This window comes from Mobula birostris, chromosome 2 (genome assembly GCF_030028105.1).
Source record: "Mobula birostris isolate sMobBir1 chromosome 2, sMobBir1.hap1, whole genome shotgun sequence".
Lineage (NCBI taxonomy): Eukaryota > Metazoa > Chordata > Chondrichthyes > Myliobatiformes > Myliobatidae > Mobula > Mobula birostris.
Genome location: NC_092371.1, coordinates 165,058,101 through 165,083,023, shown reverse-complemented (window position 1 = coordinate 165,083,023; position 24,923 = coordinate 165,058,101). Strand labels below are relative to the sequence as shown.

At 41.1% G+C, this 24,923-nt stretch overlaps 2 protein-coding genes across 7 annotated transcripts in view; one reads left to right on the top strand and one right to left on the bottom strand.

Annotated features, from left to right (window-relative positions):
- Window positions 1–176: 176 nt before the first annotated feature.
- On the bottom strand, window positions 177–14,105 carry nup43 (nucleoporin 43). 3 transcript variants are annotated; one of them, XM_072250755.1, is made up of 8 exons: window positions 13,905–14,105; window positions 12,685–12,807; window positions 11,560–11,637; window positions 10,136–10,298; window positions 7,456–7,591; window positions 4,784–4,935; window positions 3,172–3,291; window positions 177–1,071 (listed from the first exon to the last, which is right to left on the bottom strand). In XM_072250755.1, exons 1-8 carry the CDS (start codon window positions 14,076–14,078, stop codon window positions 848–850), a joined length of 1,170 nt encoding a protein of 389 aa, XP_072106856.1. In that variant the 5' UTR covers window positions 14,079–14,105; the 3' UTR covers window positions 177–847. The 3 variants fall into 3 exon arrangements, with proteins under 3 accessions (XP_072106856.1, XP_072106857.1, XP_072106858.1); XM_072250756.1 differs by having other exon boundaries at window positions 12,685–12,810; window positions 13,972–14,105; XM_072250757.1 differs by having other exon boundaries at window positions 13,972–14,105.
- shprh (SNF2 histone linker PHD RING helicase) overlaps window positions 14,098–24,923 on the top strand; it is a 70,663-nt gene continuing 59,837 nt past the window's right edge. For 3 of the 4 annotated variants that reach the window (XM_072250754.1, XM_072250753.1, XM_072250752.1), the window contains exons 1-4: window positions 14,099–14,235; window positions 15,043–15,235; window positions 19,819–20,465; window positions 21,758–21,887. In XM_072250754.1, coding sequence (XP_072106855.1) covers window positions 19,848–20,465; window positions 21,758–21,887 — 748 coding nt within the window. In that variant the 5' untranslated portion in view covers window positions 14,099–14,235; window positions 15,043–15,235; window positions 19,819–19,847. Of the gene's footprint in view, window positions 14,236–15,042; window positions 15,236–19,818; window positions 20,466–21,757; window positions 21,888–24,923 lie in introns of all 4 variants that reach the window. The other variant, XR_011884878.1, reaches the window with a different exon arrangement.

The following is a 24,923-nucleotide window of genomic DNA, read 5'->3' as shown; positions in this document are numbered from 1 at the left end:
ACGCCTTAACCACTTGGCCACATGCCAACACAGTTCATATATAGTTATTGCAAATTGAGTCTGATTGATTTCTAGAACTGGGCATGAATCTGTTGCTATAATTTGAAGGTTATTACCTCAGTTGTATGACCAAATAAGAAAAAGCAGAACCAATGAAGAGGAAAAAAAAAAATCGCCAAAGGTTAGCTTTATTCGTCACATGTACATGGAAACATACGGTGAAATGCGTTATTTAGTGTCACCGACCATCAATGTGAGAATGTGAGGATGTGCTGGGGGCAGCTCACAAACGTTGCCATGCTTCTGGTGCCAATGTAGCATGCCCACAACTGCCTAACCCACAAGTTTTGGTACTGTGGGAGGAAGCCTGAAACCCACGCTGTCACGGGAAAAACGTACAGTCCTTACATACATTTGCAGAGAGTGAACCCTGGAGGCTGGTGCTGCAATAGCATTACACTAGCTGCTACACTACCATGACCCTACTTCCCATATACAGATCCTTGTGTACCCATATCTCTATTTCAATATAGATCAGCATTCAACATGCAAGGCAAATTCAACATGCAGTACAAAGTAGAAACCAATAAATTGTAGCTGCAGATTAAAAATATAGGACTACTTGATACATACTGAAGCTGATACGAGTTTGTGACTGAAAGATATGGCCTTTCTTCCAACTCAATGTGGTCTTTTACACAAGGTTTTAAATGAGACATGAGCATGGCAGTTTTGAAGGGTACTTTATTTAAAGTAATCCATGTGTGCTTGTCATTGTTCTGCACACTGGCAAGTTTTTGATTTTAAGAGCAATGGTTCATGTTCAGAAATTTGAATCTGTTTACAATCAGACTTGCAGATCCCTGGTAATGTAAATAGCTTCTGCATCTGTCCCACAGACTAAATGCTCTCCCACAACATCCAAACTATTGACTGACAGGATGTAATCTGACAGCAGATTTTTGGCATCTACTTTTCCTTTTGTAATATCACTGGTGACCCATGCACTGGTCACTGACTGGTTCATGTCAACCTGGGAAGCCGGATCAGCTAATGCGAAGTTTCTTTTACCTAAGAAAACACAAGAGAAAAGGTTAAGTGCCATAATTTTACAATGGAACTATACTAAAGGCACACCCCCCAGATTCAGATTTATCATGCTTATGTTTGTGTTAATAAGGAACACACCAAGAGGATGTGCTGAAGGCAGCCCACAGTTGTTGCCACACATTCCAGTGCCAATACAACATATTCACAATGTATAACACAATAAAACAAAGCATCAACATTAAAACAAGCCCCTTTCTCACCCACAAAGGCCACCGACCCCAGAATATGCCATAGACACAAAATGCTGGAGGAATTCTGCAGGTCAGAGCATCTAAGGAAATAAATGAAGAGAGTGGAGCTTAGGAGGACAATGGCGCCTGATGGCGACTCCTTTGCTTGCATCTTCAGAAACAGCTCAATTTCTATTTTTAATATTTCTATTTTTCCCTTTCAAGGTTCTTTTGAAGACCCTGACCTGGAGTTACACGCTGACTTCAGTTCTTTGTGGAAATGAGACCTGCTCTCGGGTCTCACGACTGGCTGCTATTCAATAAACCTAGGCTGTGGCCTAGAAGACTACCACGCCTTCAGAGTTCCAGGACTTCGTGGCCCTGGGGGCGGGCGGACTCGAGGTCAGTGCCGCTGCAGAAAACTGGTGCATTGTGGGAGATGGAAGATCGAAAGCAGTGAGCTGGCTGCTGGCTGTGTGCCCAGAGACCAGAGTTCTTCGGGCACAGAGCTCGGAAGAAGCGACGCTACAGATTTTTAACACCATAAATCAGCGAGTTGTTGTGTTATGTTTCTCCTCTCACTGTGAAATGGGAACACCTCTTTTTCCTTTATTAGGGAGAGAGAGAGAGAGCCTGTGGTGTGTCGAATTACCAGGTGAACAAGTAGTCTTTGGGGTACTACAAGTCTGTGTCCTTATTGATGCTTGGGTGGGGGGGGGGGGGGAGTACCATTGCTTTTTTTGCTGGCGGGGGGGGAGGGTTGTTGCTTTGCTGCTGCTTGTGCTTGGGAGGGGCTTTGGTGTTCTAACATTTAACTGTCATTCATTCTTTGGGGCACTCCTCTTTTTGTGGATGTTTGTGAAGGAAAAGAATTTCAGGATGTATATTGTATACAGTTCTCTGACATTAAATGTACCTAGTCAAACTATTAAACAGTCACTGTTTCGGGCCGAGACCCTTCTTCAGGATGCCTCCAGTCCCTGGCCACAGACTCTCAAACTAACAGACATCAGGAATGTGAATGCATGTGTATGCCCCAGTGCAAGTTCAGCTGAACTAACATCCAACTTTCAGAATCACTAGTCTTGCACAATGCTTCAATTGCCAAGCAAAAACTACAGATGGTCAGTTTGAAAACTGAAAATGCAGTTTTCTGCTCGGCCACTGAATTTTGCTTCCATTACAATTAACAGTTTGATCTGCTTTAACAGTACGTTCTCAACACTGCCAAAGAAATAAAGCACACAGTTTTTGTTCTTTTGAGGCAGCTCACCATTGTAAAGATGAACTCAAGGATTGACGTATTCAGTGTATGTATTTACATAAATTACAATTTTGCTGTGGTGTGTTGCTAACATTCAATAATTAGAAAGAATAAAGAATTATATAAAAATAAGTCAGAGGTTAATGTATAGATATGGAATAAGATGTGCATAAATACCAACATGCATTTACAATGTAACAGCATTATAAAAAGTGGTTTAAAGTGCTTACAGTGCACGCACCGCAGTGACTGAGATAATAGCTGAGGGGGCGTGGGGGAGGAATGGAATGGAGTGGTTGATCAGATTAACTGCCTGAGGGAAGAAACTTTTAAGATGGCGTTAAGTTTGCACTTTCCAGAAGGGAGAATTTGGAAAAGGGAGTTTGCTAGGTACATAATGTCCCCAATGATTTTTCTTGCCCGCTTCCTTGTCCTGGACACACACAAATCAGTTATACCCAAACATCAAATTTACCTTTTCAGATATTTTATCTATAAAAATGACCCAGTTCTTAAAAAAGAAAATCAAATTTCTGTTTATAGCATTTTTGACCCAGGGTGACAAAATTCAATTAAAAAAAATTGCTAAGATCAACAATCAATATTAACAACTAATGCAGTTTATACCTTGAAGAAAGGAAGGCTTTTCAGAATTAACAATAGATGCATTCCAGTGCCACAGAGATCCATCCTCGGAGCACGTAAAGACATGGTCAGGGTTGGAAGGATGGAAATGAACTTCCCACACTGTTAATAAAAATGCAAACCATTGAGAACCTGATACTTTATCAGGCAATATTGCAAAAGATGCAGCCCTCTAGTGATAAGCTTCCTAATGCACAATACACAAACAATTATACTAGTTCATTTAAGGAACATTTGTCTTTAACCTGAAAGAAGCAAGGAGGCGGCTAGTATACAAAGCTGGTGTAATGTAATCCACATGACTTGCCAGACATTGCTGAAACCCAAGTGTGGGAAGGACAACCAAATGAGAAACGAGATGTGCCTACCAAATGCTAGCTTTTAATGAGAAGCTGAAGCAGACGTGAAGATCTACAATGCATTCAACAGGGTCAAAATGACAAGCAGCTTTGAGGGGAAGGCAATAATAGGATGATAGAGCAGGATCTGAATTTGGAAGACAGGCATCTTATCAGTATAAATACATTAATTCCTTAGGGGTGCATTTCTATGGTGTGCTTTGCAACACCAAAACTTCCCAAATGCTTCATAGGAAACTATTTGTTAAATTATACACACCTTACTGACTTCCAATATCAGGTAAACACAGCCAAAGGCAATTGTCATTATTAGAGGAAAACTTTGATAATCACTTACACCTTCTGAACTTCAGTGATGCTGAACTAGCAAATAGACTTTTGGATGTTACTGTTAATAACTGTAATACATTTTTATTTCACTGTTTTTAAATATTACAAAAATAAACTTTCCAGTGAACTTAAGGGGAGTGAGAAATGTTCAATTGCTTTGGATCCTGGTTCCAGTCACAAACCTACCTGTACTTCTGACTCCAACTCCAGCCATAAACACTGCTCACATTCTAGAGGTCTAGCTTGCTAAACTATGAGATTTGAAAAATGGGAGTAACACACAGAAATGTTGGACTCCTCTCAGCTCGAAATGTCGGCTCTTTATTCTTCTCCATAGATTATGCTCAACTTGCTGAGTTCCTCCAGCATTTTGTGTGTGTTACTCTGTATTTCCAGCATTTGCAGAATCTCATGTGTTGTTGAACAATGGGATGTAGGATTAGAGTTTTACAATATGTTTGACATCCATGCAGTTCTACAGGACTTGTTTGTAAACGTAAGGTAACAGCCTACCGCAGAGAAGTGTTGGACAATACTTACTCATACTTCACAGATCTCTTCTCTCATATTAGTTCATCTCACCTTCTCAGGATAGCCTTTCCTTTTCTCCCTTAACTACTTTTCCTACCATATCCAAGTTACTTGCTTTATCTATCTCCTGTGGTAATGAATTCCACATTTTACCCAGTGTGGCTAAAGAGGTTCCTCCTGAGGATAATTCAGTGTCATGTAAATGGACTCCGACTTTTCAGTCCAAGTTTCAATTCAGGATTACATATCTCCCTTACCAAAAAGTGGAACTTAAGGAGGTAACCTTCAAATTCACAAATTTAACTACTAATTCAGTTAGTGGTGGACATTCTCAGCCATCAGAGGGGCGATATAATCAAAAGAATCAAACTTACTTTCTGCAGAATGAGCATCCAACACAGAGATGGGCATATTTCCTTGTCTGACATCCCAGATACAGAGCGTTCCATCTTGGCCACCTGTTGCCACTATGTGCTGCTGGTTCGGATGCCTGTCTACACAGTGCAGAGGCACTCGTTCATCTGTGCTACAAGCCATCAGAAATTTTAAAAAAAAGAGTAAGCAAGCACTTCTATTAATTCTAGGACAACCAAATTATTATATACATCTCCATCCAACAGGGAAAAAAAAGTAGGAGAAATTACATCCTAAAAGTAGTAGAATGCAGAACTTGCAATTATAAGTAGAAAAGGCAAATGACATCAGTGTATTTCTGGGAAAACTGGACAAGCGTGCAAAGAAAGGAAAAGTATAATTGGGTGAGATGAAGGAGGCTTGTGCGGATTATAAAAGGGATCTACATGAGACTGAAGATGCTGGAAATCTGAAGCAACACAAAATATTGGAGGTACTCAGCAGGTCAGGCATCACCAATAAAGGGAAATAGATTAAGATTAGCTTTATTTATCACGTCAACTGGAATATCAAAACATAGGGAAATGCATTGTTTGCATCAGTGACAAACACAGTCTTGAGTATAAGCTGGGGGTAACTTGCATGTGTCAGGACACTCCTGGTGCCAACAAGCATGCCGACAACTTACTAATCCTACCACACAAGTCTTTGGAATGTGGGAAGAAACTGGAGCACCCAGAAGAAACCCACACAAAGATAGATAGAAAGTTAAAAACTCCTTACAGATAGCGGTGTGAATTGAACCCCACTCAATAATCACCAGCACTGAAAAGTGATTGCCCTCAAATTTCATCGAGATTCTTCTGCAGAATGGATACAACATATAAAAGAATGGGGATAGGGGCTGGAGCAATAACTGGCATATGATAGGTATATCCAGGAGAGAGGGGAAGATAGACAGGTGGGGGTAGGAGTGAATGAGAAGAATGTATGAAGCTGGGAAGTGATAGGTTGAAGTGACAAAGGGTTGAAGAAGATGGAATCTGATAGGACAATGAACTATGGAATAAAGGGAAGGTGGTGAGCAGTGGGCTGGAGAGACGAATGTGTGGACGATGGGCAGACCAAGAAGGTAGAGGGGGGAAAGAAGGGGTATTGGGGTCTGTGGGATAAAGAGAGACAGGAGAAGGAACAGGCAACAGTGGTTAGCAAAAGTAAGAAAAAAAGGTCAAAGTTCATGAGACTACCAGGGTGGAATACAAGGTACTATTCGTCTAATCTGTGTCGGGCCTCAACTTGGCAGTAGTGGAGGCTTTGGACAGACAAGTTGGTGTGGGAATGAGAAGCAGAATTAAAATGGCTGGCCACTCTGAACACCTGGTTGTTACAGCAGGAGGAGGTGCACAAAGTGGAAAAAAAATTCTAAGGTTACAGTAAATAGCCAGGGGTGCAGAACTAGTAAATTGCACTAATCGAGAGGGGATCAGATGCAATGAGCTAACCGGCCTCGTTTGTGCTCTAACCATTTTATGATCTATTTGGCATGAAATTCAAATGTCCCGACAGTAGATACATCAGTTACTGGTGGTTTCACTACTCTGTTCAAAAACCATAAAGAGTTTCTTTTCCTGCTCAAAGTGAAGACTTAGAGCCTATGTCCAATTCCTCGCGTACAATTATGGAGGCAATGCCCAAAATTGTGTACATACCTGATTCGAATCTTTGCCTTTTTTAAGAAAAAAGGAATCAGAGAGAAGTCAGGAGAGTAACAGCAATTTTGAGCAGACTCAAGTGTCTCTTCAAAAAATTACTGTTACATTTATTGGTCTGAACTCCACTTCACAACTTCATATTCTTACAATGGTACAATCAGTATACCACTCAAACATTTTTGAAAGAATGTTATGCATTTCCTTTAATGTTTGTGTTAGAAATATTATAGACAAAAAGATTTCAAGGTGCCAACAAAGCAATTTGTAGCCTATGCAACTACAATTATCTACACCCCTATCTTGTTGCAATGTCTTCTATTACCTCTTGCAACAGGTATAGACTTAAATACATAAACACAAGAAATTCTACAGATGCTGAAAATCCAAAGCAACACACACAAAATGCTGGAGGAACTCATCTGGTCAGGCAGCACCCATGGAAATAAACAAATGGTCAACATTTCAGGCCGAGACCCTTCTTCAGGACTGGAAAGGAAGGGAGAGGAAACCCGAATAAAAAAGGTGGGAGGAGGGGAAGGAGGATAGCCAGAAGGTGATAGATGAAGCCTGGTAGTTTGGAAAGGTAAAGGGCTGGCGATGAAGAAATCTGATAGGGGAGCAGACCATAGGAAGAAGAGAAGGAGGAGGGGCACCAGGATGAGGTGATGTGCAGGAGAGAAGAGGTAAGAGGCCAGAGTGGGGAATAGAAGGGGAGGGGAAGGGGAGGAAACGTTTTTTTTTATGAACTGGAAGGAGAAATCAATATTCATGCCATCACGTTGGCATTTACCCATACGGAATACAAGGTGTTGTTCCTCAACCCTGAGGGTGTCCTCACTGTGGCACAAAAGGAAGTCATGGACCAGAATGTTGGAATGGGAATGGGGATTGGAATTAAAGTGATCGGCCACTGGGAAGTTCTGCTTTTGGCGGATGGAGTGTAGGAGCTCGACAAAGCAGTCCATTGCTGTTGAACTTACAAACAATATATTTGTAAAGGTTTGTTTCCTGGCTGCCTGAAATCCCAGATTTTCAGCTGTCCAATGGAATTGACTGTCAAGATCTCTGTTGTCCGCAGAAAGGTAATTGCATTGAGTGAACTACTGTCAGCATTGTCTGAAAATTAAAAGAAATAATAAGTTGAGATGTGGAGGTCCACTTTTCTAAACAAACAAAAGAGCCAAACATATATATTCATACAAATTTTGTTTCAGCAAAAATGCCTTATGAGATAGAGCATTATTGTGAAAGCCTGCTCTCATTTTACAAGCGTCCAGAGAAGATTCATGAGAATGATCCTGAGAATGAAAGGATTAATGTATGAGGAATGTTTGATGGCTCTGGGCCTATAATTGCTGGAATTTAGAAAAATGGGGTAGGGTGGGGAGAGAAATCTCATTGAAAGACCTAAACAGGGTGGATGTGGGAACAATGTTTACTATGGTGGGGGAGAAAAGGAGGTCATCCCTTTAGAACAGAGATGAGGAGGAACTTCTTTAGACAGAGGGTGATGAAACTGGGAATTTATTGTCACATACGGCTAAGTGATTGGGTATATTTAAAGTGGAGGTAAGTAAGTGAAGTGGAGGTGATTAATAAGGGCATCAAAATTTACTGGGAGAAAGCAGAAGAATGGGGTTGACAGGGATAAAAAAAAAAAGTCAGCCATGATGCAAACCCAACAGGCCAAAGGCCTAGTTCTGCTCCAATGTCTTACGGTGTTATTAATCTGTTTAGCACGTGCCAGCCATGGCTTAATCAGCAACAGTTGGTGCATTTGTGTTCTACTCCAAGGATTCGACCACCAATCCTCTCAACAGAGTCCTGAGAGACTATTGACAGTGCAGCAGTGTCTTCCTGGATGCTACACCAAGGTTCTGACAAAAATAATCCATGCTACACTTAAACAGTTACTTGTACATTGTGCTTTATAGGATTGTTTATACATTTATTGTGTTTTATATGCTGGGTGTTTTTTTTTAATGTTGCATCATACCTGGAAAAATAATCATTTTGTTCATTTTTACACTTGCATACTGAAGAATGACAATAAACAATCAGCTAAATCATTCAGATATTCTGCTCAAGATTCAGAATTATTTATCATCATCCTTCAGTACAGGAGTATAAAGGAGAACGAAATATCCAGATCTGATGCAGCATAAAAAAAAACACAAATGTAAAAGCAATCCTATAAAGCACAATGTATAATCAACTGTGTGGCCATATACAAGAATAACTTATACAAAGATATATTAGCTTATAGTATGGAGCGCAAGTGTAAAATGGCAGTGCATAGGTGGACGAAAGACGCCGAGGGACTGTGGGGAGCAGTTGCTGATGTAGATGTAGTGGTGGTGGGGGATGGTGGTTGGATTAATGGGTGGAGTATTCTGTCAATACCTTCATTTATACCTGATAGTAGATCTTAAAAATTATGTTAAAGGGAAAGGGACTGCTAAAAGTTTGTATGGCCACATTGGAAATAGTTGCTTTAAGTTCTCAATCTGGTGTTACAACCTTTGACTTTTCAAATATGGCAGCTATGCAATTGACAGTTAAATACTTCAATTAGCATAAACAATCCCAATTGAACCAAAGACAAGAGATTCTGCAGATGCTGGAAATCTTCGACAACACACACAAAATGCTAGAGGAACTCAGCCAGGTAGGCAGCATCTACTGAGGGGAATAACAGTAAACATTTCGGCTCGGACCCTTCATCATGACTGGAAAAGAAGGGAACAGAAGAACAAGGTGTGGCGACAGGTGTGAGTACAAGAAAAAATTGGAATGTATGCATTTGGTAAGGAAAGTTGTTTTGTATATATAGAAGTTAAGAGGCTGCCAAAAAATTGATATTCAAATGGGCATAAATTGGCTAATATGAGGGGTCATAATTTTAAAGTGATTGGAATAAAGTATGAGGGGGGAATGTCAGTAGTTTTTAGACTGAGAACAGTGGGTAACAGGAATGTGCTGCCAGGGGTGGTGATAGAGGTAGGTACATTAGACATTTTAGAAGATCTGAGAGAGTCACATGAATGAAAGAAAAATGGAGGGCAATATAGTCATACTTCATTGATCCCAAGGGAAAATGGGTTTCGTTACAGTTGCACCAACCAAGAATAGAGTATAAATATAGCAATATAAAACCATAAATAATTAAATAATATGTAAATTACACCAGATGGAAATAAGTCCAGGACCAGCCTGTTGGCTCAGGGTGTCTGACCCTCCAAGGGAGGAGTTGTAAAGTTTGATGGCCACAGGCAGGAATGACATCCTGCGATGCTCAGTGTTGCATCTCAGTGAAATGAGTCTCTGGCTGAATGTACTCCTGTGCCCAACCAGTACATTATGCAGTGGATGGGAGACATTGTCCAAGATGGCATGCAACTTGGACAGCATCCTCTTTTCAGACACATATGGGAGGGATGTGTTAAACTGATTCTAGAATACGTTGAAGGCAGCACAGCATTATGGTACTATGCTGTTCTATGTCTTATCTTCTGAGTCTGAAGTCTCCCATTCCCAACCCATCTCATACTGATGCCTTCCCACTGAGGAGCCAGGCATATTAAACACACCTGTTGGTATTTGATTTGTCCTGCTATGCAGGATTCCTTATTAAACTCAGCCACATTTTCCTTCACCCACCTATAGTCCGCACTGGTTCCTTTAAGTCAAGTTGGAAATGGTTGATTCGGCCATCTTCCCCAACTGTAATAATCTCAGGACCACTACAAGCCAGGCTGGTGCAGGGGGTGCTGATATTGGAATGATAGTGGACCCGGTCCCAATGCTGGGCGACCGAAAGAGTCTACAGGAAAAAAAAACAATCAGAAAATGTGTTCTGAAAACATGCATGATATTGGCTTTAGTGAATATATAAAAAAAATACAGAAACGATGAAGATAGTATACTCAGTTTAAAAAAATTCAGTCATTTCTGGTTTGTAACAGAACGATCTGATTATTTAGCAACACAGAAAAAGTGCTGAAGAAACTCAGCAGGTCAGGCAGCATCTACATACAGGGAAATAAACAGTCAATGTTTTAGCCAAGACCCTGCGTCAAGACGGGAAAGGAAGTGGGCAGATGCCGGAAAAGCTGCTGAAGGGGTAGGAGTACAAGCTAACAAGTGATAAGTGAAACGAAGTGTGTGTGTGTGGGGGGGGGGGAGAGAGGAGGAACTGCAAGAGATTGGGAGGTGATAGGCAGAACAGGTGAAGGGCTGGGAAGAATCTAACAGGAGAGAACCATTGACCATGGGATAGAGGGAAGGAGAGGAACCAGTTCTTTCTTTCTTTCTTTAGCAATTAAATGTTTTTTTAAAACTAAATTTCAAATGATACAGGATCTTTATAAGACAAAGTACAGAACCACGTTAAGAGTAATGTGATAAGATTTTCTTTTAGTGGGTGCCTAGATCTCAGAGAATCTACTATGGGCCAGCACACAGATGCCAGGATGAAGGCGGCATACAAGCACCTCTACGTTTTGAGAGGTTTACAAGATTCTGCATGTCATCAAAAACCTCTGAAATACTTCTACATTCTGACTGGTTGCATTGTGGCCTGGTATGGAAACGAATGCACAGGAGTGCAAGAGTGATGAACTCGACCAGTTCCATCACGGTTACAGTTGCAAGAACAAATACAAGAGGCAATGTCTCAGGAAGGTGTTATCCATCAATAGGGAGACTTAACAACTGGGCATCTCATTGCTGTCATTATGCAGGAGGTACAGGAGCCTGAAGACACACAACTCAAAGTTCAGCAACAGCCTTTTCCCCACTGCCATCAAATTATTGAATCAATCTAACAAAAGCCCCAACTCTACCCCAGAATATACTTCCCTTAACTTGTACTCATGTCATTTATATTTATCCTTTAAATCATGCAAGTTCTGAATAATTTACATTAAGTTAATGCAATTCATGCTTGCCATGTTGTAAGGTACTGTACTGCTGCAGATAGCTAACTTTCTGCTGGCCTGTATGCCCATAACAATGAACTTGCTTTAATTTCAGAGACTATTTGGATTTCATGACAAAAAAATGCCATGATTTAGTAACATTACCTGGTTGTTCGGATGATGTCGGAACACAGTCACACTTCCCGTAGATGAAGCAGTGACGATCCTCTCCTGATCCAGAAACTACAAAAAAAGACAAACCATTGCCTTTATACATTGACAGTGGTTGGACAGTATGATAGATAAGAGTTGGCATAAAATTACAGCACCAGTGGGGATCAGGTGTATAGACACAAATATAACCCACGTGCACAAAATGTAAAATTGAACTGATAATGAAGGCACATGCTTTGTATCTTATTTCTCCACCTCATTCTTCTAAACTCCAGCCAATACAGGCCCAAACACATCATTTGCTCATGTTAACCCTTTCATTACTGGGATAATGCTCATGAACTTCCTCTGGACTCTCTCCAATGCAGGAGATCTTTTCTTAGATGGGTGCTTAAAACTGCTCTCAATACTCAAAGTGCGGTGTGACCAATGCCTTATAAAGCCTCAGCATTACATCCTTGCTTTTGTAGTCCCCTCAAAATGAATGTTAACAGTGCATTTGCCTTCCTTACCACCCACTCAACCTGCAAGTTAACCTTCAGGGAATCCTGCAGAAGAAATCTCAAGTAACTTTACATCTTTGACTTTTGAATTTTTTCCCCATTTAGAAAATAGTCCACACCTTTACTCCTACTACCAAAGTGCACGGCCATACACTATATTCCATCTGCCAATTTTTTACCCATTCCCCCTATCTGGCTAAGTCCTTCTACAGACACCCTGCTTCCTCAACACTACCTGCTCCTCCACCTAGCTTTGTATCGTCTGCAAACTTGGCCACAAAGCCATCAATTCTTTTAACCGAATCACTGACATACAACATGAAAAGAAGCAATTCCAACACCGTCGCAGTGACACACTACTAGTCACTGGCAGCCAACTAGAAAGGCCCCCTATATTCCAACTCATTGCTTCCTCCCAGTTGGCCCATCTGTTTGTATCTTTCCTGTAATACTATGGGCTCATACCTTGTTAAGCAGCCTCATGTGTGGCGCCTTGTCAAAGGTCTTCTGAAAATCCAAATAAACAAACTCCACTGATTCTTCTTCATCTATCCTGCCTATTATTTCCTCAAAGAAATAAGATGCACAATCTCTTTCAAACTTGACCAGTTACCTGCAAATCCATGACATCACCATTGTGCTTTATTTCACACAGCAGTTCAGGGTCCTCCACAAGCAACTGGTCTGATTCAGTGCTATCAATGTCATGTGTCTCCCAAAGGCACACTTTGTTCTGCTGCTTGGGGAGAAAAAAAAACACATCATTAGCTTGGGACTGAAGGTGGCCTATCCTGGAGCTGGAGGACTGTCTGTTTGGGTGGGAGAAAGGAACGGGGATTATTTTGTTACAGGTGTTGCTTGTGTTTTTTTTCTGAAAATTGTGGGCATGCTATGTTGGCACTGGAATGAGCAGCAACACCCGCAAGCTGCACCCAGCACCTCATTAAGTTGTGTTGGTTGTAATCCAACTCCCAGCTCCCGTACTTTTTTTTTTGGATTAGTTTTTTGGAGTTACAAAACATAACAATGGTGATAAGGAAGTTTTAAAACGAACTTAAGACGACTATCTACCTGTTGAAGCACAACATGTTTTTCTGTAGTGGGTTTATAAACAGTGAGTATCGGGTGACAATAAAAATAAATTTGAAAAAAAGCAGAAATGACTGGCTACATCAAAAAGGAAAGACGTGTTCGATTGCACAACAGATAACAGGCTGCTGTATACAGAATGAATTGAGCATGTTTGTGATAATGTAGCCGGTGAGCTAGATAGCGCAGAGGCTGAAGGAATTCTTTCCAAGATTGAGTGGAGCCTATGGGGAATGCCAGTCCTCCAGTAGACAAGGATGGGTCTGTCAGGACCTGTGGTAATTTCAAGATGACCATCAACCTAGTACCGAAGGTAGATCAATTACCCTCTACCAGGATAGAGGATATATTTGCAAACCTTTCTAGAGGGAAACACTTCAGCAAAGTAGACTTATCTGAGGTCTACCAACAGTTGGACAAGGAAGAAGAGTCCAAAGTGTTTCTCACCATAAACACCCACGAAGGTCTTTATTGCTATAAAGGCTTATTGTTAGAGTAGCATCTGCATCTGCACTCTGGCAGAAAGCTATAGACCAGGTGCTGCAAGGTTGCCGAGGCACTCAGTGTCTCTCCCAGGATCCCTCCCTCCCCATGGGCAGCATCACTCACCTCCCCTCCACTGCTGGGAAAGCATCTTCCCGCCCACCCACCCACCTACCTCTCCTCCGCCCCCGGGAAAGCATCCCCTCCCCTCCACTCCACTGGCGCCGAATCTCCCCTCCATCCCTCATTCAAACTTCTCACCTCATCGCCTCCTGGTTTCCTTCCACCACACAAACACTCCCACTTTCCCGCCTCAACGCCCACGTACCTCCGCATCCCAGGAGCCGGTGGCGAGACATTCTGGCGGCCGTAAACTGGAGCCGGGCTCCGGCCGCCAGCGCGTTCGGCTGATCTTCTGGGACACAAACCGGCCATGCATGGCCGCGAAGAATGCTGGGTCAGCCAACTTCCGGGAGGAAGCACCCGACTTCCGGGAAGATTATCCCTGGCTGGTGCCGAGGTCTAACTGTTGCAGGCCGCAGTCACCATGGTTACAGGGCAGAACGTCGATTTACAATCATCGCAACGCTTCGTAAGTAACAATTTTAACAAGTAGTAGAACAAGATGACGGGGGGGGGGGGGATGCGGACGAGGAAAGAAGCGCTGCTTTGAGTCTGGCTCAACAACTATCATGAGGCTTTTCGTATGGCACAGGGATCGTTTCATTGTCCACGGGGCTACCTTTCGCATCTGATGTTAAACTGCCCCGCATTTTCGTTCTCCACTGGATGGAGAAGTTGCCCGTCAAAAGTTTAACTCAACGCTAATGTATTTCATGCATTTCAACTGTACCTTAGGAATTGAAAGTGTGTTGTGACAATCTGTCACGAAATTATACAGATTTGTTCCCTTGTGCTTTCTGCTATAAAAAAACGTTTGGTATATTCTTTTCAAAACTAATGATAAACGGTTGGTGTTCAAAATTAAAAGTAAATGTATTATCAAAGTACATATATGTTACATATACAACCGCTACTCAATAAATCTATAGAATAGTAAACATAACAGAGTCAATGAAAGACTGCACCAACTTGGATATTCAACGTGTGCAAAAGGCAAACTATGCAAATACAAAAAAAGAGAAATAGTAATTAATAAATAAACAATGAATATCGAGAACATGAGATGAAGCCATCATGTCCACGTCCTGGGTGGCTGGAGTCCCTGATGATGGATGTAGGGAAGTGAACTAATTTGTTAAATTTTACTATAAAAATTGACCTCTGATTAAATCTTCTGCTCCCTGTCTGCTTTATTAAGATAAAAAGTTTAACCTGCAGATGTTAAAAAAAAAGTTGCAGCAAAGCCTGTGCATGACTTTAATTTCTTACTTCACAGCTATCTATGATCATAGTGGAAGGGTGATGATGCAGGCTGAATGCATATTGCACCTGTGATTTTCCAGTATGCATGAAAAGAAGTTGTTTTACTCCAATCGGACATCTATGGCAGTATTCATCATGTAAAAAGAATTCCATTGTTTTCCCAACTGGTTTTCAAACAAGCAGGAGGATTATTTGCTTCTAATCAGGTAAATTTAAAATACTGAAGCTTTTATTTGTTGCTGAACTTATTAAGAACTGTTTAACATTACAAGACTGAGAGACATAGCTTTTTAAGTAACAGGCATTATTTAATGTGAAAATGCTCCAGGTTAAATTTGATAGATTAGTATCTTTGGGCACTTGTTCCCATTTTGTTTTGTTTTATACTGTGCATTTCGTTTCAGAGTAGAAACTGATTTTAAATTAGTAAGCATGAACTGCTTTGAGGTGTTCAGTGATATCTCAGGGCAACAAACTGATTCCAACCATTTTCATTCCGATCATTTTGGAACACTGTGAGTGTCCTTACCAATTGCATCACTGTCTGGTATGGGAATTGCAAGGCATCTGACTGCAAGGCTTTACGAAGGATTGCAAGGGCTGCTGAGAGGATCATCAGGGTCTCTCTTCTACCCATCCGAGATATTTCTGTCACGAGTGCTGTGTATGCAGGGCTCTTAGCATTGTCAGGGATCCTTACTGCCCATCCTTCAATCTCTTTGACCCCAACCATCAGGCTGGAGGTACTGTAGCATCAGGACAAGATTGCTAGGATGGAAACGGCTTCTTCCCCCAGGCTGTGAAACCACTGAACTCCCTGTCACCACATAGGTCTCATCACGTATGAAGTGCAGGTGGTATATACTCTGTACTTTTTGACTTGTGTTGTAAATGCACCTTATTATTTGTGGTAATATTGCATTATGTTGTGGTTGAGTTATATGTACTATATTGTGCACCTTGGTGTGGAGGAACTTTCGTATGACGGTATACACTTAAACTGTTGAATGACAATAAACTTGAACTTCTTACCCTATATAGTCTCTAGTGATATAGTATAAGGATCTTATATATTGGAATGAGGTCTTTTCCCACTCTTCTAAACTCCAGTAACCTGTCTAACTTTTCATCATAGGGCAACTTGTCTAATTCAGATATTCATCAAGTCTATCTTTGTTGAATATAATAACATCCTCCTTAAATAAGGAAACAAATTCTGTGCATAGTTCTTTGGAGGTGTTCTCCACCAATGTCAAAGATTCAAAGGTTTATTTTATTATTAGAGTATGAGGAGGAGATAGCAGAGATACTTTGCTTCAGTATTCACTACAGAAAAGGATCTTGGCGATTGTAGGGATGACTTATGGTGGACTGAAAAGGTTGAAGATACAGATATTAAGAAAGAGGATGTGCTGGAGCTTTTGGAAAGCATCAAATTTGATAAGTCACCGGGACCAGACAAGATGTACCCCAGGCTACTGTGGGAGGTGAGGGAGGAGATTGCTGAGCCTCTGTTCAATGGGGATGGGAGAGGTTCTAGAGGATTGGAGGGTTGCGGTTGTTGTTCCTTTATTCAAGTAAGGGAGTAGAGATAGCCTAGGAAATTATAGACCAGTGAGCCTTACTTCAGAGGTTGGTAAGTTAATGGAGAAGATCCTGAGAGGCAGGATTTATGAACATTTATGAACATTTGGAGAATAATTAGGAATAGTCAGTGTGCCTTACGAGCCTGATTGAATTTTTTGAGGATGTGACTAAACGCATTGATGAAGGTAGACCAGTAGATTTAGTATATATGGATTTCAGCAAGGCATTTGACAAGGTACCTCATGCAAGGCTTATTGAGAAAGTAAGGAGGCATGGGATCCAAGGGGACATTGCTTTGTTGATCCAGAACTGGCTTGCCCACAAAAGGCAAAGAGTGGTTGTAGACGCATCATTATTCTGCATGGAGGTTGGTGACCAGTGGTGTGCCTCAGGGATCTGTTTTGGGACTGCTCTGTAATTTTTATAAATGACCTGGATGAGGAAGTGGAGGGATGGGTTAGTAAATATGCTGATGACACAAAGGTTGGGGGTGTAGAGGGCTGTCAGAGTTTACAGCGGGACATTGATAGGATGCAAAACTGGGCTGAGAAGTGGCAGATGAAGTTCAACCCAGATAAATGTGAGGTGGTTCATTTTGGTAGGTCAAGTATGATGGCAAAATATAGTATTAATGGTAAGAGTGTTGGCAGTGTGGAGGATCAGAGGGATCTTGGGGTCCGAGTCGATAGGACACTCAAAGCTGCTACGCAGGTTGACTGTGGTTAAGAAAGCATACGGTGCATTGGCCTTCATCAATCATGGGATTGAGTTTTGGAGCAGAGAAGTAATGTTACAGCTATATAGGACCCTGGTCAGACCCCACTTGGAGTACTGTGCTCAGTTCTGGTCACCTCACCTCAGGAAGGATGTGGAAACCATAGAAAGGGTGCAGAGGAGATTTACAAGGATGTTGCTTGGATTGGGGAGCATGCCTTATGAGAATAGGTTGAGTGAACTTGGCCTTTTCTTCTTGGAGCGATGGAGGATGAGAGGTGACCTGATAGAGGTGTATAAGATGATGAGAGGCATTGATCGTGTGGATAGTCAGAGGCTTTTTCCCAGGGCTGAAATGGCTAGCTCGGGAGGGCACAGTTTTAAGGCGCTTGGAAGTAGGAACAGAGGAAATGTCAGGGGTAAGTTCTTTACGCAGAGTGTGGTGAGTGCGTGGAATGGGCTGCCAGCGACAGTGGTGGAAGCGGGTACGATAAGGTTTTTTAAAAGACTCCTGGATAGGTACATGGAGCTTAGAAAAATAGAGGGCTATGGGTAACCCTAGGTAATTTCTAGGGTAAGGACATGTTCGGCACAGCTTTGTAGGCTGAAGGGCCTGTATTGTGCTGTAGGTTTTCTATGTTTCTATGTATGCAGGATACAACTCTGAGATTCGTCTTCTCCAGATAGCCACAAAATAATGAAAAACCATGGAAGTCATCAAAAGGAAAGACATCAGCTCCCCTGCACAAAAAGAAAAAGAAAACAAAAACTCGCAACCCCTAAACTCCCAACCCCCTCCCTCACACAAAAACTAACAGATCACCCACATGGAAAATGGCAGCAATGTCCTGTGCAAATGAAACATAGTCCACACCCTCGCCCATGTTTTATCCAGATACAATTCTCTAGGCAATGAAAGGTAACAGTATCAGCTCTCACAATTACGTGACTTGCATGCAAGGGAATCATCAGGACAGCAAATCCCTCTGCATCGAAGTCCTCTTCAGCCCTCACGATATATAGAACTATTAATGAACTGGACAGCACAACAGAGTGCTATGAATCCAAGTTTGTTAACGGCAATGGCACACAGTAAATAAAGACAAGCAAAATGTTACAAACAGAAGTATAGTGATAACATGGTTCATGAAACAAAAAAATGTTGTGGTGGCATGATTTAAAGTTGTCTACTTTGCATCAAAAAGGATCATTCTCTGTTACTTGTACTCAAAGTTCAGTCTGACCAGGTGTGTGAAATGAAAAGTCTTTGAGATCAAATATTGAGACTTTCCCTCCCCACAGATGTTTCCTACCTACTAGGATTTTCTGGCATTGTGTATATTTGTCTAAGATGTTGTAGATGGATCTAAAATAATAAAAAAAAGTAATAGAATGTTAGCCATTAAAATTAAATAATTGTAAAAGGAGGCAATATTTTACTATGACCATACCACACTCTAATTTGACCACATTTGTAGTTTGGGTTGAATTCTGGCACATCTTAGAAAGAAAATATAACAACAGGCCATTTAGGAGTGCTGGATATGTTCCCATTTTCAATTGTAAAGAGGTAAGATTGTCATTTTACTTCATTGAAACATCACATGTGGCTTTTGGCTATAGGGTATAGATGCTTCAGAGGAAAAGCTGGAGAAAAACATGAATAAGAATGGAAGCTATTGGGATGGATTTATATCTAGAGTGATGTGCAGGTTAAATAAAGATCTGTACAAGATGGCTGGCCTGGAAGATGTACAGCAGTACAGACCAGATGCACTATCTGGCCTCTCTATGTACTTTAAATTCTGTTATTTGCTCAGTATTTCAAAGTATTTTTCAAGCTGTGAGATGACCTATGATTTTTTTTTTATGAATGTTAAATGTTTGTCGCGGTGAAGTTAGATTTTTCTGAAGTAAAGATATTCAAAGTTCAAAAAGCTTGAAGTAAGTTTATAGTCAAAGTACATGTATGTCACTATATACAACCCTGAGATTCATTTTATTGCGGGCAATCACAGTAAATATAAAGAAAACAATAGGATCAGTGAAAGCCTGCACATAACAAGATACACAAACAGCCAATGTACAAAAGACAGCAAACTGCAAATACAAAAAGAAAAAAAGAAAAATATAATATCAATAAATAAGTAAAATGTAACTATCAAGAATGTGAGGTGCAGAGTCCTTGAAAGTGAGTCCATAGATTATGGAAACAGTTCAGTGTTGGTTTGAATGAAGTTAAGAGAAGTTATCCCCTCTGGTTCAAGAGCCTGATGGTTGAGGGGTATTAACTGTTTTTGGGTCTGAAATATATTAGGATTATGCAAGCAAATTGAAATTAAAATACAAATTAGTCACGATCTAATTGAATAGCAGAGGGAGATTATGGGTATTAAATGGTCTGCTGCGTTTTTCCTGTTTTGAAAGTAATAATGGGATTCATCAGACAACCTTTTTACTGAGAATGTTGTTCATATTCTTGTTTCAGCTGCAAACCGGCTCCATACGTGCTCTACAATGAGCAACCGAAGGAAACGAACAGCCCCCACGCGGGTAGATGAGGAAGCAAAGAAAAGGCTTAGTTGGAACATGTGTGATGACTTGAAGCAGCTCCAAACACTTGCTGTAACAGATAGCAGCAACAATCCCGAGGCTGCAGACACAAATTTTCCAGAACAGGGGGAGGCAGGGTCTCTCCTGTTGAGCAGTTTGAAATTGAATGAATCATCAAACATCTCCACTGTGACTGAGATTGAGGATGAAGGGGGGGCCTTCCTGTCAAGTACCTCTGCACCTCCCAGTCTCACTATCTCACCATGCCATCCAGGTAAAGAGTGGCGAGCAGAGTTAAATCAGTTCACCCTCCAACTTCCAGAAGGCCAAGTATTTCCAGATAACATTTTGTCTCTCACCCTCTGCTTGTCAAAGACCGCTAGTGACCATCATTTGCAAGTTTCAGTCAGGAAGGAATGTGATGACTCTGAGAGTGATTGCCATGAAGAAGTGATTGGCTCTGTAAGAAGTTCACTCAGTTATACAGTATTGGAGGATATATTATGGCTTCAAAAAAAGAAAGTTCTTGGATTATTCCAAAAGAATATTGAAGATTGTCAAACTTTGACTCAAACATTGAAGGTATTCATTTTTATAATGAAATGTCAACTTTGACTTGACTATTAGTTTTTCTTCCTGACTGGCTGTTTTGTTTTCCCTCTCCTCTATTTACTTTCTGCTCTTTTTAGTTTGTAATCACATTACACAAATGTCTTCTCCCCAATTATGTACTGATAACTTAAGAACTTCTGCCTCATCATACTGACAAACTAATCTGTATTTTGCCAAATCATTTGTAAATAAAGGTATAAATGTTTCAGTGATATACTAGAAAGCGATATTGCTGATCAATGCCAATTTCCTACCACTGCAGCTTCATCTACTTAGTTTTAATTTTAATGAACATTCTTTAGTTTTGTTATGATTCCCTGCATCTTCATGGGACTCTACTCAATATACTGGCATTTAAGATGTGCTTAGATTTTCAAAACATTAATTTTCCTTCTCCCTTTTACTCACTCTTCCACCCGCTCTTGGTATCCTTTCTTTTTGTTTTATGTTCCTTCTTTCAGTCTTTCTATTTTGTAGTTATTTCTGTTTCTTGCTTTTTCTGATTCTGCTGGTTTTGTCCATTGGCTTCTGTATATGCAAATAATTTACATGGAAATTACTTTCCCTCTCTCCTCCACTTAATTTCAAGAGAAAATCCTGCTTCATGTCCCTTGGTTGATGAAGCTGAAGTAGTTATTCTACCTTTACAATTCTTCCTCAGTAGCCTGAGCGAGCTACTCCTTCTATGTTTATAGTGCTGTGCTTTCATTGCACCAGTGTGTTGATAATATTATCTCCTGTTGGGGTTATGTCACTCCTCCATTTTCTAAAAGATCTACTCCTTGAATCTCTTCATTTCCTGGCACTGCCTTAATGGTTGCAATATATTTCTGTCCATTGACCAAGTGACATAAAGGAATGGCAAATGATTTGGAAGTGACTTAGAATTGATAGCTTTTATTACTAAGTCACAGTTTTCATCCACTCAAGAAAATAGGTCAGAGCAATAGAGAAACTTCAGGTAAAAAAGACCACACAGAGTGCTTTGTCTCATAATTTTGAATATCTCCATCAAATCTTTACCTATTCATCCTTCTCTAAGACAATCAAACCTAATTTCTTAGTTGCTGTTTGAAATGGAAGGCCTTGATCTCTTTAGCACTCTAGTAAATTTGCACTGCATTCTCTTCAAGGTCATCATCCTAAGGATAGTCCTTTGAAAATTGAGTACAAGATGTGCTTTTATTTTTATTTTCTATTGCCAAACGGTCTAGTTGTCGACTTAACTTTAATTTCAAACTGTTTGTTTTATTCCTCTGTAGGTTGCTATATATCTACTTGAGTCTGGTTTGGGAAAGCCAGAATACCTGAGTGAAGGAAGTTGGAGAATGAAAAAGGCAAATACATTGATTCAGAAACTCATGGAATACTTTTATGACATAGCTGCTCCAGGTATAATGTTCATTGTAAAAGGAAAATGGAAACAGGGCAGCTTGAGAACCATTATAAAGCAATGTATAGATGCTGTGAATACTCAGTAGGTCAGGTAGCATCCCCAGAGAGAGGAACAAGAGTTAATGTTTAAAGTCAATTACCTTTATCAGAGCTGTTAATCTCAGATTAGTTTGTATATAACTTCCATCATTTACTTTTTTCCAATACTAATTTCTTCATTGCTGATTTCATTATGGAGCCATTAACATGATGTGCATAGAACGATGAAAAAAGAAAGCTTGGATTAACATAAAACCATTCACAAAACTCTGATCTCCCTTATCCGTATGGATTTCCATTATTAAAGTGGGAAGTAGACTGTGCTATATGACATTGAAAAAGATCACTTTACTTACTTCTCTAGCAACACACAAAAGATACTGGAGGAACTCAGAAAGTTTGGCAGCATCTATGGAGTGCAATAAACATTCAAAGTTTTGGGCCAAGACTTGCAGAGTTCCTCTAGCATTTTTGGGTGTTGCTCAAAAATTCTGACATTTGCAGAATCTCTTCTGGTTACACTTTATTTATCTGATGATTTTACCCAACCTAGTCAAAGTTCAATCCCATTTGGGGAAAAAAAAATACTTCCTGCTGGCTCCCACAAACACAAAATGAATAAAAATATACATGCAGTAAATTTTCCACCAGGCCTGGTGGAACAGCTAGGGAAGCTTGTTTGTTGTTGCTCTCATGTCTTAAAGAATGTATTACCACTCGCAGTGGTTGTCTTTAATAACTGGCTGTGTTGCGAGGGGCCTAGTCACCTGTCACTTGCCAGCATTAAACTGCTGAGAACCACTGAAGATAGGAGGGAGAGCATGGTGGTGGGGGTTGGGGTGAGAAACAGATAGAAGCAAAAGAGTAGGGGAATGGGAAGTAGGTTGAAAGGAGTAAGTTTATCAGTGATTCCATGTTAAATACTATCTTTCTATTTAATTACAAAATAGGCTGCCCTTCAGAATGCAAGTTTCTATATAATTTTCCTGATCCAGACACATACCAAAAAAAGCTTTGAATCCTTGGCTGATGCCAAGCTTAAAGACGGGACACTTTTTGTCCCTGAGTCACCTAACAGTCTTATGCGCTTACAGTTTTACTGTCAGCAACAAGCACTGCTGACTTGCAAGTTAATTGAAACTTGGAACTATCTTTCTGTATTTCTCAAACAGACAAAATGCACATTGGGTGACTACTTTTGGGGAACACATTTGTTCAATCTGTAAGTCTATTATTGGGTTCCTATGAGTATAATTCTTTGTCTCACTCCTAAGATGCTTCTCTATGGGCTCCCTCCCCTTTCGAGATCTTTCTGTCTCTGTCTCTGGAGACAGCTTATCCACTGATGTCTACTATAAGCCTATTGGCTCTCACAGCTATCTGGACTATTCCTCTTCTCACCCTGTCTCTTGCAAAAACGCCATCCCCTTCTCGCAATTCCTCCGTCTCCGCCGCATCTGCTCTCAGGATGAGGCTTTTCATTCTAGGACGAGGGAGATGTCTTCCTTTTTTAAAGAAAGGGGCTTCCCTTCCTCCACTATCAACTCTGCTCTTAAACGCATCTCCCCCATTTCACGTACATCTGCTCTCACTCCATCCTCCCGCCACCCCGCTAGGGATAGGGTTCCCCAGGTCCTCACCTACCACCCCACCAGCCTCCGGGTCCAACATATTATTCTCCGTAACTTCCGCCACCTCCAACGGGATCCCACCACTAAGCACATCTTTCCCTCCCCGCCTCTCTCTGCATTCTGCAGGGATCACTCCCTACGCAACTCCCTTGTCAATTCGTCTCCCCCATCCCTCCCCACTGATCTCCCTCCTGGCACTTATCCGTGTAAGCAGAACAAGTGCTACATATGCCCTTACACTTCCTCCCCTACCACCATACAGGGCCCCAAACAGTCCTTCCAGGTGAGGCAACACTTCACCTGTGAGTCGGCTGGGGTGATATACTGCATCCGGTGCTCCCGATGTGGCCTTTTATATATTGGCGAGACCCGACGCAGACTGGGAGACTGCTTTGCTGAGCATCTACGCTCTGTCTGCCAGAGAAAGCAGGATCTCCCAGTGGCCACACATTTTAATTCCACATCCCATTCCCATTCTGACATGTCTATCCACAACCTCCTCTACTGTAAAGATGAAGCCACACTCAGGTTGGAGGAACAACACCTTATATTCCGTCTGGGTAGCCTCCAACCTGATGGCATGAACATCGACTTCTCTAACTTGCGCTAATGCCCCACCTCCCCCTCGTACCCCATCTGTTACTTATTTTTATACACACATTCTTTCTTTCACTCTCCTTTTTCTCCCTCTGTCCCTCTGAATATACCCCTTGCCCATCCTCTGGGTCCCCCCCCCTTGTCTTTCTTCCCGGACCTCCCCTATCATTTTGGATCTCCCGCTCCCCCTCCCACTTCAAATCTCTTACTCACTCTTCCTTCAGTTAGTCCTGACGAAGGGTCTCGGCCTGAAACGTCGACCGTACCTCTTCCTAGAGATGCTGCCTGGCCTGCTGCGTTCACCAGCAACTTTTATGTGTGTTGCTGTCTATGGGCTTGACACATTACTGCCCTCTAGACTTAACATTTGGTTCGATAGTTCCCGATATTGATTACACCTATTCATGTTTTCTTCTACACTTGCCCGTGTTTATTTATACCATTAACAACACATTTTTCTTGCAAATTTTCCCTAGTTATTAAACTCACCTTCTTTTCACCTTATCACTGAACTTGCCTTTAGCTCTTTCCCCATCATTCTGCAATTAGGAACATATTTTATCTCTAACTTGGCTCGGTGATATGAAACAATAATGATGCAGTCTGAAGTGCTGAGTAACTCCAGCATTTTCTGTTTTATTTTGCGTTTTCACCATCCACTTTATTTTGGTTTACTATGTTTTATTGTTGGTTGACGGGCAAATATGGTATTTACAGACTAATGTTCCTGCTATTCTTTGAGTAGTGCCAAATAATATTTTATGTG

Bases quoted from the DNA above. Each gene is read 5' to 3' on its own strand.
- nup43 (XM_072250755.1), bottom strand. From the start codon at position 14,078: ATGGCCGGTTTGTGTCCCAGAAGATCAGCCGAACGCGCTGGCGGCCGG. The intron at 11,638-12,684 runs GTAACTGGTCAA...CTTTTTTTGTAG, and splicing joins GTGATGTCATGGATTTGCAG to TTTCTGGATCAGGAGAGGAT. The intron at 10,299-11,559 runs GTAATGTTACTA...TTTTTCCTGTAG, and splicing joins GACATCATCCGAACAACCAG to ACTCTTTCGGTCGCCCAGCA.